This window comes from Oryctolagus cuniculus, chromosome 13, assembly GCF_051225735.1.
Source record: "Oryctolagus cuniculus isolate XC-2025 breed Fujian yellow rabbit chromosome 13, ASM5122573v1, whole genome shotgun sequence".
Classification (NCBI taxonomy): Eukaryota; Metazoa; Chordata; class Mammalia; order Lagomorpha; family Leporidae; genus Oryctolagus; species Oryctolagus cuniculus.
This window is the reverse complement of record NC_142879.1, coordinates 102,822,124-102,836,739: the sequence shown is the minus strand read 5'-3', so window position 1 is coordinate 102,836,739 and position 14,616 is coordinate 102,822,124. Positions and strand designations below refer to the sequence as shown.

Genomic DNA, 14,616 nt, shown 5'->3' with positions numbered 1-14,616 from the left:
GGCCAACAGCGCCACCGACAGGCAGTGTCTGGAAAGCACCTGATGCGTGAACCTGTGAGACACCGCCTGCGTGCAGGCACATCAGGGAGGCTACTTGCTGACCGACTGTCCGAGAGCTAATTGGGAGAAAACTTCAGACGATTCTCTACTGGGTCATGTGACTCATTTTCAGCCACAGCAGCAAACACTGCGCCCTTTTTCTGGAAAGTGAAAGCCTGCTGCTCCAAATGGCACTGCTGGAAGCGACCGCCGACAGCCGAGGCTCTGCGCTCGGGGGCGGGGAGGTGCCGGCGGCGGCCCGGCCTTGCTGCCATCTGGGCGCAGGCTGCTGCTGGGGCAGAGTCGGGGGAGGGGCAGTGCTTTCTGTTGTGGCTGAGGACGAGTCTGGGGCGTAACAGGAATTCCTCCTCATCTTTCTCCTAATTAGTACACTCAGTGAATGGGTGTGCTGACTTAGATGCGCTGGTTTTCAGCCGTGCACATTTGAGATTTATCTCCGGTGCCCAGGGGCCAGGAGATCCATGTGTGTGGCTTTGTTTTGTTTTGTTTTAATTTGAAAGGCAGAGTTACAAAGAAAGGGGGCAAGACACACAGAGAGAGATCTTTCATTTGCTGGTTCAGTCCCCAAATGGCCACAACAGCCAGGGCTGGGCCAGGCTGAAGCTGGGAGCCTGGAACTCTCCAACTGGGTCTCCCGCGTGGGTGCAGGGGCCCAAGCACTCGGTCCATCTTCCACTGATTTCCCAGACACATTGGCAGGGAGCTGGTTCAGAAGTGGAGCAGCCTGGACTCGAACCGGTGCTGTTATGGGATGCCTGTGTTGTAGGTAGTGGCTTAACCCACCTCACCACAATGCCAGCCCCTATGTGTGGTTTCCTCAGATTGAAAACTGAAGGAGGCATCTTGGCTGCCTGCAGGCTTGGGGGCCTCACGGGTATGAACATGGCCTCTGCACACGTGGGGAGTGGTGGGTGGGACTTCACTGTGGAGGCTGGGGTTGGGCGGAGTGCTTCCTGGTCCCACGTCTGCGGTGCAGCAGGTACAGCAGCTCTCGGCACCAGACTGTTCCTTCAAAGACAAGAATCGCAGAGGAAGGGCAGCAGGTGGGTCAGCTGTCCGTACCCTGAGGGACGAGCTGAGCACAGAGGCCATGGGGACCCCAGGAGGAGGCCTCTCTTGTAGTCAGGCCAAGGCACTCAGGCACTCTGCGGGGCTCCCACTCCCTGGCCCCAGTATACACTGTGCCCATGCCACAGGGTGGGCTCTGCCACCGAGCACCACAGAACATGTTTCTCCTGCTCTTACGGCTGGGAGGCTGCACACAGGGTTGGGCAAAGCGGGACATGTGCTGGGCACCTTAGTCCCCGCACCACACAGGCTCTGCACTCCAGAGCCCTGGGCCCCGTTCCACGTTCCACAAAGACAAGCTCAGGGAGGGGACAGGTCATTTTGGAAGCCAACCTGCCACACCTGCTCTCCTCAGAGGGCTGCCAGTGTGCTCCAAGCTGCCCTGTGTTCCCTTTGGGCTAGGACGTGAACAGACTTTGGGTTCCTCAAAGTCTAATGCAGATTGTGCCTGGCTGAGACCCAGCCCCAGCCCCAGAGCCCGGCTTAGGGACTGGAGCAGGGGTGAGGGCTTGCCTTTTACCTGCCTGCAAATCCGCAGCAGCTACGAAAGACAGGAAGACAGGTGCACCTTGCAGACCAGGGTCAAAGTCTCCACGGTGGACCTCTGTGGTGTGGCTGAAGACTCAGGGGGCTGAGCATGCATGCACGTAAGGGGACGTGAACCACAGAGGAAGGGCAGCAGGTGCAGGTGGAAGGAGCTGCTCATCAGCTTCTCGCCAGCGACCTGGTGTTCAGAAGAAAGAGCTTTGAGGCAGGAAACTACGGTGAGAAGACCATGTGTGCAGCCAGGCCTGGGCGTCTGGTGCAGGGCTGTGGCCCTGCCTGGGGCTACAGGTGGCACCTGGTGGCATCTGGTTTCCCCCACGCCACCAGGGAGCACACGAGCATCTGTTCGGGGCTCCGGAAGGAGGCTGCGGGTCTAGATGCCAACGCAGAGCTGCCCGGCTGCAGGCTCCCTGCTTTCTCCCCACCCCACACCTCGCCTGTACTGACGGCAGGAGTTTGTTGGGAGGGATCAAATGAGAGCATCACGCACAGCGCTTAGCACACTCTGTACACCAGCAGAGGGACCCCTGTGCTCACCAATCAGAACACTGGGGCGTGGCTAAGCCTTTACCTGCAGTGCCAGCATCCCACATGGGTGCTGGTTCAGGTCCCAGCTGCTCCACTTCTGAACCAGCCCTCTGCTATGGCCTGGGAAAAGCAGCGGAAGACGGCCCAAGTGCCTGGGCCCCTGCCACCTACTTCATCAGTGGGTGAAGTTCCTGGCTCCTGGCTTCTGCCTGGCCCAGCCCTGGCCACTGTGGCCATGCTGAGAAGTAAACTAGTGGATGGAAGCTCTCTCTCTCTAACTCTTTCAAATAAACCTTTATTACACACACACATACACACACACACACAGGGCTGGCACTGTGGCGTAGTGAGTAAAGCCACCTCTTGTGATGCTGTCATACCATATGGGCACTGGTTCAAGTCCTGGCTGCTTCACTTCTGATCCAGCTCTCGGCTGATGGCCTGGGAAAGCAGCAGAAGAGGACCCTAGTGCTTGGGCCCCTGCACCTACGTGGGAGACTTAGGCGAAGCTCCTGGCTCCTGGCTTCAGTCTGGCCCATCCCTGGCCATTGCAGCCATTCGGGGAGTGAACCAGCAGACAGAAGATCTCTCTGTCTCTCTCCCTCTGTCTTTCCCTTTCTCTCTCTCTCTCTCTCTCTTTTTTTTTTTTTTTTTTGACAGGCAGAGTGGACAGTGAGAGAGAGAGACAGAGAGAAAGGTCTTCCTTTGCCGTTGGTTCACCCTCCAATGGCCACTGCGGCCGGCGCACTGCGCTGATCCGATGGCAGGAGCCAGGTGCTTCTCCTGGTCTCCCATGGGGTGCAGGGCCCAAGCACTTGGGCCATCCTCCACTGCACTCCCTGGCCACAGCAGAGAGCTGGCCTGGAAGAGGGGCAACCGGGACAGAATCCGGCGCCCCGACCGGGACTAGAACCCGGTGTGCCGGTGCTGCAAGGCAGAGGATTAGCCTAGTGAGCCAAGGCGCCGGCCCTTTCCCTTTCTCTGTAACTCGTTCAAGTAAACAAAAATCTTTAAAAAAAATTTACACACCAACACACACACACACACACACACACGCCCCTTGTGGGTCCTTGCATCTCCCAGGCAAGCGTGCAGGCAGCACAAAGGGAAGAGAAGCGCTCTGTCTGCCTTTGATGGCTTCAGTTCTGTGCTGTCTTCTTCCAAGTCGTAACCAGCACACCTTCGTGACGCCAGGAACAGCCACGGCGGGCGCTGCCTGCCCTCACACGCGGCTGCGCAGGGGCAGCCGAGCCCAGTGCAGGAGCCCGCACCCCTTCCCCAGGACCGTGGGGAGAGAACCAGTAACCAGCTTTCCTCTTTGATAAGGAGGTACCGGATTTCTTGTTTTTTACCAAGGTATAAACTGGATGGCGCCACGCCCGTCTCACCTCCCCCTCGCACGCTTTCACGTGCCATTCACCCACTCACAGGCATCTAGGGACCGAATCCTGTGCCTCCCATCCACTGTCCAGAAGTGAGGCTGGGACGACTGGGCACCAAGGAAGGCAGACAGGGGCGCCAACAGCGGGAAGGGCTGGTGGACCCCCTCGGCCAGTCCCACCTGGCAGCACTCACACATTGGGGCGTGTGGCTGACACTCGGCAGCCCGACGGACAGACGGATTGGGAGCCCAGGCTGTCTGTCCTTTCAAAGAACACAGAGGGACCGGACCTGCGACCCACGCGTGTCACATGATCTACTCTCCCAAGGTCTCCTGCGCAGGGACCCCCCAGCTCTCTGTCTCAGTGACAATACGGCCTGGTGACGGCCCGGAGGCCCCGGGCTCGTGGCTGCTCTGGGAGTGGCTCCTGTCACCGCTCTTCCAAGGTCTCACGGTTAAGGACCCAGGCTGCTTCTTGGTGGGGGAAACGGACGTGGGTCCAGCAGTGTGGGGGCACGAGCCGAGGGCAGGCCAGGAAGGAAGAGTGAGGAAAGTGGGGGCGACAGGCGCTCGGGGTCCCCCGTGCGTGTCCGCCAGGGAGCACGCAGCTCTCACCCAGCACAGGCTACGAGTCGGCAGGGAGAAGACAGAACATGCGTGGATTGACAGCCACGAGAAGAGACACAAGTGGCCTCCGCTGTGGAACGGAGCACTCCCGATGCGCAGCAGCTGAGCAGGCCCTGCAAGGGCTGCTCTCTCCCAGAGCCGCAGCCTGGCGCGGGGTGATGTTTACCGAGACGGGGCCCCCGGGCCACCACATCAGAGGCCGGCGCAGACAGCCAGGTCTCTAATCAGCCCTGGCGGCCGCTGACGACAGCCCGTGATTACGAGCTGTTCTCATGGGGAGCTAACAAACACACTTCCCAGAGTTCCCGGGGCCGTGTGGGGCGCACAGACCCGGGCCAGGCTGAACCTTTTACAGCTTCCTGTGATTCTAAGGTTTCACAGGAAGCACGCCGAGGAAACCGGGGCTGCCCGATAAGGGGCTCTTGTATCGGCCACTGGGAACCGGGCACTACGCAGGTGGGGTTCCTCGTGGGTTAGGCAGCACACTGCACTACTCCCCAATCCTGGTGTGCCGAGTGCATGTGTGTGTGTGTGTGCACCTGTGTGCGTGTGTGTGCAGCTGCATGTGTGCATGAGTTCGAGTGCATGTGTGTGAGTGGGTGCCTAGTGTATGTGCAAGAGTGTGTGTGTGTGAATGTGTGCATGTGTGTGCATGCCAGAGTATATGTGTGTGCATGTGTGTATGCACGTGTGTGCATGTGTGTACTGGTGCGTGTACCTGTAGGTGGATGTTGCCACAGGTCTCTGGACAGCACGAGTGTAAAGCCAGCAGCTGGCCCCATCTCCACCTTCGTTTCCTGAGCCCAGCTGGGAGCGGCCAGCACGCCCCCAGGGCAGCCAAGTGCAGCCTTTCGGGATCCCTGATGGACGGCAGTCAAGAGAAGAGAACAGACCGACCTCAAAACCCAAACTGGGAGACACGGCAGGTGTCAGCGGCGGGCTCTGAGGGGAACCGTCAGGGCCTGAGGACAGAATAAAAGCCCGTGGGGGTTGGAGGCAAAGGATGCTGCACAGCACAGACGCACGTGCACCAGAGACGGAGGCGTCCCCAGCCCTGGCGTCGCACATCCAACGCGGCCCGTGGCCCCGCTTCATTTACGGGTGGTGCCAGAGCCTCTTCCACTCAGCTGTACTGCCAGGAGCCCCTTGCACGACCAGAGAGGCCTGGCTGCGGCCATGCCTGTCCCCTCCCCGCCCTTGCTCCCCACTTGTCCCCCCAGAGTCAGCAGGGAAAGGCGGCCGCCACCTCCACCGCCCCTGCCCGGCGGCCCCGGGCTCGGCCTCCCTCCCCTCTCCTCTGGGCACAGACACCACTGCCCTGGCATGCAAGTGCCAGGCTTCATCCGGCAATGCTTCTTCTCAGTGAGTGTTTCCTACCAAGCAGTGGTTACACAGACATTCGCCAAGGGAGAGCGTGTGCGCTATGGCGTCAGCTTGCAGGAAGCCAATGGTCCTGGGGACCACGTGTGCTGGGAGACCGTGCAGGAGAGACTCACTTCAAGGAGGGAACTCCAAGAGGCTGAGCTGTGGGAGGAGGGGCCCAGCAGGGTGGGTGGGGCAGGGGGAGCTCAGGGCACGGCGTCTGAAGCCGGAGCCCCCCAAGTCCTCTGGTTACAGGCACGGCTGCCGTCTGCCTCCATGGATCCTCACCTCAGCCACGGAAAGTGGCCCTGCACGAGCTGTCCATTATGGTCATGACAGCACTTTGTCCTCCTGTGGCTGCCGGGACAGCAGGGGACACTGTGTGTTCTGAGTGCTAGACACATTCGTGTGCGCGGAGGACAAGGAAGGGACAAGAGCCCAGTGTGGCCACTGGACGAGGAGTTTGCAGGGCTGAGTTCCTTGCTGGCCTCGCTGGGGGATCTGGCCAGGCGGGGCTTAGAGTCCTAGCCAGGCTCTTCCACTGCCACCAGGCCCGGCCCTAAGGAGCACCAACATTCTGTGGGCTCCATCCTCGGCGGCTCCAGGCAACCACGTGGCCGATGTGTAAAACACCCATCTCCATCCAGCTCCTGTAGCTTCCAAGCTGCTCTGACCTCCACCTCCCCCTGGGGAAGTCCAGTGGCCCTGGGCGCCAGGCCAGGGTGAGGACACTCCAGGGCAGTCCTCAACCTGCTGAGAGGAGCCCCCACCACTCTCCTCCATTTCCCTGAGGGCTCGCAGCCTTCCCGCCCAGGGACCAGCCCGGAAACAAACAGTCGCTGCGTGGGACAGGACAAAACAGGCGGCAACACACAGTGGCACACGTCGAGCCACGGAAGCTGGGCCCTGGCTGGCACCACGGATTCACACCTGCCACAGTATCACTGGTTTCTTTGTTTCTTTTTCTGTTAATTTTTTAAGCTGTTAAACTATGGGCACCTATCTACTTCCTCCCAAAGCACTTTTTTATTCTGATGAGGAAAGATGGTCCATCTCCACCTTTCTGTTTGCCATCTATTCCCAGGTCCCTGTAGGCTTCGAAAGAAAGAAAACATCTTCACTGTAAGCCAGGCAGGCCTGCAGTGGGGGTCCTGGGGCTGTGGACACCGGCCTGGGCCTCTGCAAACACAAACTCACGTTTACATCCTACCCTACCAGGCCACAGCATCCACCCACAAGCCACCAAGTAAACAAGGCAAAGTAAACACTGACTCCCAAGTTAATCAGCTGACCCCAGAAACAGGGAGAGGCAGCGGGTCAGGGAGAACCCTGTCATTGGTGCCGAACACCCCAGTGCCACACAAAGCCCCCACCCAAGCGCCTCAGCAGAGCTGGGCCAGCTGCTTGCAGCTCCGACTGCACCCACCTACCTACGGGCGGGAGGGCGATCCTTCCGGTACTCAGAAACCTGTGTGCTCATGGGAAGGGGCTGGAAGGTCCTGAGCAAGTGATGCCTGAGGTGGGGGCCACCCTGCCCCCAGAGGCTTTCAAAAGGGGATTCCACTGCCTGCCAACCTGGGACTCACGTCTGATTGGGCAACCTCGAGTTGGCAGGGGAACCCCCGCCTAACCCAGTGACACACGCGCTGGGGGGCCCGGCCCTGGTTAATTCTGTGACTCAGCGGCTGTCACAGTGTGGGAAGAGCAGACAGGAGCCATCACCGTGTATCACATAACCCTGCTGTGCCCACAACTGCAGCAAATGTGGAAGCAGACACAAAAGAAACGGGAGACAAGGTACAACTTCAGCACCTTGTCAGCCAAGTCAGAAGACACAGATAAACCAGGTCCAAAACAGAGATCGTCAGAAGGCGGGAGAACATCCCGCGAGCCTTTGTGAGGCGGTGATGAGGGTGGTCTCACCCCGCGGCCCCCTCCTCCACAGGCGCCCCCTCCAAAACCCACAGCAGGCAGAGGGAGTCTCCCACGTAACACGGCTGACAAGTGAGGGCAGCCTGAGACAGGCAAGACACAGCCATGAGCTCAGAAGGGCCCAGGACTGGGCGCGAGAACCTGCTCGTCCTACACTGGCAGTGAGAGGCTCATGCCTTCACTGCTGCCCACTAGCCCAGGCCCCACCACTCTCTCTACAAACTCCCTGCCCTCCCATTCTTGCTGGAAGCTGTCAAGCATCGCAGAAGCCCCTTTCTGGAGAAAGTAACTTCTAACCACAGGGGGCGGGCTCACCCCCATCCCACGGATTCCCTGTGGCCCGTCTGTCCCTCTCTCTCTCCTGCACCTGTCTCCTGTGGCCAACTCTGCTGGCGGCACACAGCTGCAGGCCACGCTGCCCTTGCTCGGAGCTCTTCTTCCCCAGTCTGCGCCAGGCCTGGGGACGGGGGACAGGGGGCTCTGTGGAAAGCTCAGATCCCCTTTGCTGCACCAGCCCTGGCCCCTTTCTGAGCTGAAGGGAACAGCCACAGATGCAGGCATGTACAGACCCCACGGGGGAGGATGGGCGGGGTGGGACTGAAGCCAGGGCGTTGTGTGAATGAATGCACGAGAAGAAAGGTGCATTCTTCAGAGTCGGGAAACACAAGGGAAAATGAAGCCAAAAGCAGTTTATCTGGGTGCAAACATTTTGAAATCTACACACACACACACACACACACACACGGGCATCTTCAAAAAGTTCATGGAAAGTATTTATTATGAAAAAAATATGTGTGGGGATTTAAAATTTTTTGCACCAAAATTATCTTTAAAATGCATTTTTTCCCACTGGGCCTAGCACTGCAGCACGGCGTATTAAGCTGCCACTTGCAGTGCCGGCATCCCATATGGGAGCTGGTTCAAGTCCTGGCTGCTCCACTTCTGATCCAGCTCCCTGCTAAAGTGTCTGGAAAAGCAGCAAAAGATGGCCCAGGTGCAGAGGCCCCTGCCAACCACGTGGGAGACCTGGATGGAGTACCCAGGCTCCTGGCTCCCACATGGCCCAGCCCTGGCTCTCGCAGCCACTTGGGGAGTGAACCAGTGGCTGCAAGATCTCTCTCTCTCTCTCCCTCTCCCTCTCTAACTCTGCCTTTCAAATAAATAAATCTTTAAAAACAGATTCCGTTTTTCCGTGAACTTCTGGAAGTCCCCTCGTACTTCCAATCTGACATACACTCACGAGCAGGCTCAATGTGCAAGGACGTGTGTGCGCACGCGCGGCAGCGTCCACCCAGCTCTAAAATGGCCCTGTCCGAGGTGCTGGGAAGACCGCTCACTGCCAGCATCAGTGCAGCGCTTGGCACCGCGGGGGAGGAAGACCTGGGACGGCCACACCTGCGCCCGGTGCAGCAGGAAACAGTGCTCTTGTCCCTGCCTCTCCCTCTGCCTCCCCGCCCTCTCCAAAGCCAATGGGCAGCCCCCCAAGTGCACAGCCAAGGGCAGGCGCGGGCTCCAGCTTACCCGGCCTCAGCAGCACTGGGCGGCTCCCGGCGGCGTCTGTCGGGGTCATTCACGTGCCCTTTCCCAGGGGGCGTCTTCCTCCGCGCGGGCGCGGCGGGGCCATCCTCGCAGCCGTTCAGCAGGCCGTGGCCGGTCCTCGTCCTCGTCCTGGCCTGCGGGCGGCCCTCAGGGCTCTCCGGGCGCGGTGCTGGGAGCTCGCGGGAGGGCGCATACCCGTGAGATATCAGGAGATCTTCCACACTGTACATGGTGCCCCGGCTTCATCAACGCGCGGCCGCTGGGACCATCGTGGTGGGGGCAGCACCCATCACTGCGGGGACAAGAGAGAGCTCTGTCTGTGACCAGCTCCCCTGCAGGGGAGCCTGACGCCTCCCCCCACCACGCCAGCCCAGCGGCCTGCGACCACTCCCTGCTGCCTTGGCGTGGGAGGGGTGGGTGCCGGCCCCGCCCTCCAGCAGCTCATCCTCCGACCACTGCCTCGGCTAGGGGGGCCTCCAGCGGCACTTAAGCGCCCGCAATGATCAACCCTGCCCGGCGCCCTCGGCCCCACTCATCTAAACACGGCAGACAGAGGAGTGGGGGCGAAGTAAACACAGACTTGGAAGCCGCAATTACTGCTCGAGTTTCTAAAAAGGGCAACCAGCACCATCCAACGTCCCCGCTCTCCCCTTCTCTCATCTTGCACAAGCACCTTGCACTCAGAGAGCCGGAGCCGGGTCTGCGATGGGCACCCAGCCCCGCTGGACCTCAGCAGAAGTATGGACCGCGGCGGTGATCGAGGGGCAGGATACAGACCGCGCCTGCACGGCAGCGAGCGAGCGAGCAAACCCCACACACACGCCCTGCACAGTCCCCAAGCTCCTTCCTACGTGGAAAGTTCCAGGATCCAACGCCTTCCCAACCAATCGTGGGCAAAATGTTCTGCGTCTGACAGCCGAGGATGCTGCTATGGTTGGGGCACCTGCACCCCAAACTTGGAGTTAGTCCCCAAAGTCTTGGTCAATGGCGCTGAGAAGGGGGGACAATTAACTCCACCATGGCGCTTGCAGGCGGAGCCTTTGGGGTGTTCAGATTGGACTGGGTGGGTGGGGTGGGGCCCAGGACTGAAGTCTGACAGCTGTGTCAGGGACCACACATGTGGGTGCCCTGGCAATTGCCATGCCACAGCCTGAGCCACTTGAGGATTCCACCAACAAGAATACCATACCAGAGGCCCCTCAAAGAGGCCTGTGACCCCCGCCCCCCAGAACTACCAGTCAAAATAAACTTCTAGCAGCCAGTGTTGTGGCGTACCAAGTAAAGCCACCACCTGCAGGCTTCACGGAGGGGCACCAGTTCAAGTCCCGCCGCTCCGCTTCCGATCCAGCTCCCTGCTAACGTGCCTGGGAAAGTGCACAAGATGGCCCGAGTACTTGGGACCCTGCCAGCCACGTGGGAGACCTAAATGGAGATCCTGGACCCTGGCCAAGGCCCTACCATTGTGGCTATCTGGGGAGTGAACCAGGAGATGGAAGATCTCTCACTCTCGCTCTGTCATTCCCTCTCAGTAACTCAGAAAAGCAAATAAATCCTTAGAAATGGAAAAGCTGCCTAATACAGCCGCCTGCACCTGAATCCCATCACGGTGGGCAGCAGCAACCTCCCGCTGAGGCGAGTGGGTCGGCAAAGAGCACCAAGGGACAGAAACCTGCACACCAACACAACAGGGGGGCTGCAGCCTCTCGCCTGAGCTTCCCTTGCTCGGCGGGGTATGGAAGACGTTTGGGTGAGGCGGATCTGCAGAGGCCGGCCCAGGAACACACCAGAGCCGGCCCCATTCCTCTGGTGGACGCCAGCAGAGGCCCAGTGGCCACGGCGAACAATGGCCAGGAAATGCCTGCTGCCCACGTCCAGGTGTGAGGAAGCTGCGTGTGCTTCCTGCCTGCACAGGGCCTGCCCCGGGCCCAGGCCGAGCTCCGCTGACCGCACACAGCTCTCCACACACCACCACGGCTCGCACCCAGGGGAGCCGGCCTGGCACAGCTACCCTGCACCATCATGCGTCCCCCTCTGATGGACGGCTGGTAAGCCTCCTGTCTAGTGGAGACGCGTCCTCAGCAAGGCCACCATGCCCAATGCTCCGTGGCTCCTATGCCTCTGTCCCGCAGCTGTGTGACGTGGGTCATTCACACAGGCGGAAAAAGCAGGCCCAGCGAAGCAGGTGCATTGCACAAGTCCCTGGGGTAGGGACTACAGAGGAAAGGGACCCGACCAGGCACACAGGGCCACAGGGCTATGGAGGTGGGAGTGAGGGTGGGCTTCGTCCAGGGCTGTCTCCCCAGTATCAGGCACACAGTGTACCCCTGAGGAACCTGCTGAAAGACACACAAATGAAGAAGGGGGCTCGGGGCTAGGTTTTGAAGGAGTCCATTGGATAACCTGCATGGGGGATGGGGGGGGGGCTCGGCATGTAACGACCTGTGGTACACTGATCCTGGGGCAAAGGGGCCCTGGAAGCCGGGATGACAGCCCCCAGACTCCCATGGCCGCTCGACACCAGGGTCAGAGTTCAGGCTCAGCAGGTTCTGTTGCCCTCTCTTCACATCAGGCTTTTCAACAGCGAGCGGACAGCATGGCACTGCACCTGGCCACCAGCACGCCGAGGGACTGGCCGGTGTCTACCCAGGGCTGGCTGTGGGGCCGCCCGCCTGCCACGGGGTGAAGAAATGGCCCTCGCAAGACCCGGGCGAGGGGCATCACCCCACGGGGACAAGGGTTTTGAGGCAGGTGGGCCCAAGGACTCTGTCTGCGAGGTAATGACCCCTGGCTGGCCAGCCCTTGCCAAGCCACAGGCATCATAAACACCCCAGGTCTGGGGTGTCTGGATGGTGGGAACCCCTACCTTGCTCTCATCTCTCAGGAGTTAGCAGGGGTGCAGGGTGCATGGGCTTCAGCACTCGAGTCCTGGAGCCGTGCCTGGCAGTGAGGGGCAGGGGGCTCGACCCACAGCCCTGGTGCCGGACCCAAGTGCCCGTTCCTAGCCTCCATCCAATCCGCCTTCCCCATGGCAACTCAGAGCCCAACCTGAACCTCTCCCCTCATCCGATTCCTGAGCAGTCACATAGGCTGTGCCTGGCCTGCCTTCCCCAGCATCCCCGTCACTAACATGTCCATCACAGCGGCCACCAGGAGGGACCTCAAGCGGGGATGAGGGCACCCGGACGGACCCTGTAACGCTTCCTTCCAGTTCTGAGACGCGGGCACTGGGAGTCAGCAGCCCTTGACAGCACCACCCCTGCTGGGGACACAGGTTTGGCGTGTTGTCATCACTGCCATCATTATAACAACGCCACTCACGACTGGGAAGGCACATGGACAGGTCAAGGAGCGCACGGATGGGTGTGAGCCTGTTGGCGCACACCCGCAGCACCGGCCAGAGGAGGGACCTCGGAACCCCAAAGCCGCGTCTGCTTGCCTGACACACAGCGAGCCCATTGCCGACAGCAGGGGGCAGGCAAGGCGGGCGCGGATGGCAAAGCGCGAGCCAGGCACCCAGCACCCAAGGGAGCACAGGCTGTGCACCCCACAGCTCAAAGCTGGGACGAGCAGGGCATGATCAGCTGGCCCACGGGATGTGTGGCCATCCTTTGATGGGTCAGAGATGGGGCCAGCGGGCCTCCTTTGGGACAGCAAAGGTGGGCTCCAGTCTGTTGAGTCTACGGGCAGACTGGGTACTGGTTTCTTTGCTCGGGGCCTGTGAGCTCCTGCACAGCTCTCAGGACAGGGGCTGGCCATGAGATAAGGAAGCAATACAGATGCCGATGGAGTAAACACCAAAGGCACGAAGGGGAGCGAGCTGAGCCTCAATCCCCACAGCCTCCGCCTTGGACGGACACCCAGTCCCAGCCCTGACCCCGGGCGAGGCGTTACCCACACCGGGCCCAGCAATGCACCTCACTGGACAGCTGCAGAAGTGCACCTCGGCACTGGAAGCCTTGGGCGGCAAGGGCTCCAGCCCGACTCTCATGGGAGACTGCATGGCCACTGTCCATTCTCACCAGGCAGGTTAGAACCGTCTGTGAGCCTTGTTGGGTCACTCGGCGCGTTACTCTCTACTATAAGTCATAGCTTGTAGAATACATACCATGCTGGCTCCAAACCTTTCCATTTTTTAAAGGACTATTTTATTTATTTATTCTTTTTTAAAAAATTTATTTATTTATTTGAAAAGCAGAGTGACAGAGAGTACAAAGGAGAGACGAGAGAGAGACAGACAGACATCTTCTATCTGCTGGTTCACTCCCCAAATGGCCATAACAGCTGAAGCAGGCCAGGCCGAAACTAGGAGCCAGGAGCTCCATCCAGGTCTCCCACGTGGTGGCAGGTGCCCAAGTACCTGGACCATCTTCCGCTGTATTAGAACAGTGGAAGCCTGAGCCAGTGCTACAACATGGGATACTGGAGACACACACAGCGCCACACTGCCGGCCCTGCACACCTTGTGTGTTTGTGTGTTGTGAGTGGGCACGCCATCCTCCATCCACGTCACTTGGAACAGAATGTGATACCTTACGGAGTCTGAAACATTTAAGCCCACTTCCTGGGTGCCCCAGTGTGCCAGGCACTGAAACTGCAACAGCCAACAAGAGCTGTTCTGTGTGCTGGAGGAGCCCCTGGGCTAGCGATGGGGACAGCTGGCACACGAGTAATTAGATCATGACGGAGCCTGTAGCCTCTCCCTGGTGCCCAAGACCATGGCGGGCATGAAGACAGGATCACCCGGGGTCAGGAAGATGGCTGCTAAGCCGGACCAACCTTTAACCTCACGGCTGCACCACCAGCTCACCCCGTGGCCAGGGTTTTCCTGCCTGCTCGCTCAAGACATTTCTCCCTTCACTACTTCTGTGTGTTGCCTGGAATTGGACGCTCACGGTAGGCATCTAGGACAGGGGCGTGGACCCTCAGGCTCAAGTGGGGAGGAGACATCTGGCACTGGGTGGGCCAAGGACACAAGGACGGACACAAACGCACCCACCTGGGAGATCCTTTTTGTTCCATGAATAGTTTTACAGAGCATGAATGTGAAATGTGACCCCCAGGACAAACATGCAGATAGAACCACCGGTCAAGGCAGGGGCTACCCCTGGGAGGGGGGGTCTCCTAAGTGGACATGGAGGCAACTGATTTTTTTTTTTTTGACAGGTAGAGTTAGACAGTGAGAGAGAGATAGAGAGAAAGGTCTTCCTTCCATTGGTTCACCCCCAAAATGGCCGCTACGGCCGGTGCTGCGCCGATCCGAAGCCAGGAGCCAGGTACTTCTTCCTGGTCTCCCATGGAGTGCAGGGCCCAAGCACTTGGGCCATCCTCCACTGCACTCCCTGGCCACAGCAGAGAGCTGGCCTGGAAGAGGAGCAACCGAGACAGAATCCGGCGCCCCGACCAGGACTAGAACCTGGGGTGCAGGCACTGCAGGCGGAGAATTAGCCTAGTGAGCCGCGGCGCTAGCCCAGCAACTGATTTTATAAACAATTTTGTGTGCACAGGTCACGGCCAGCTGGGGCAGGGCCTTCAGCGGGAAAGGCACTGGAGGACACGCCATGCCTACACCGGGC

At 59.8% G+C, this 14,616-nt stretch overlaps 1 protein-coding gene and 1 long non-coding RNA gene across 2 annotated transcripts in view; both read right to left on the bottom strand.

Moving 5' to 3' along the window:
* JCAD (junctional cadherin 5 associated) overlaps positions 1–14,616 on the bottom strand; it is a 53,014-nt gene that overhangs the window by 27,444 nt on the left and 10,954 nt on the right. Inside the window, exon 2 of the mRNA XM_051821599.3 lies at positions 9,026–9,335. Within this exon, the coding sequence (XP_051677559.3) occupies positions 9,026–9,273 (248 nt within the window). The 5' untranslated portion in view covers positions 9,274–9,335. The remainder of the gene's footprint in view (positions 1–9,025; positions 9,336–14,616) is intronic.
* On the bottom strand, positions 532–1,852 carry LOC149122824 (uncharacterized). The gene is made up of 2 exons (XR_016219240.1): positions 1,649–1,852; positions 532–1,068 (listed from the first exon to the last, which is right to left on the bottom strand). It is a non-coding gene; the product is annotated as an uncharacterized LOC149122824 (long non-coding RNA).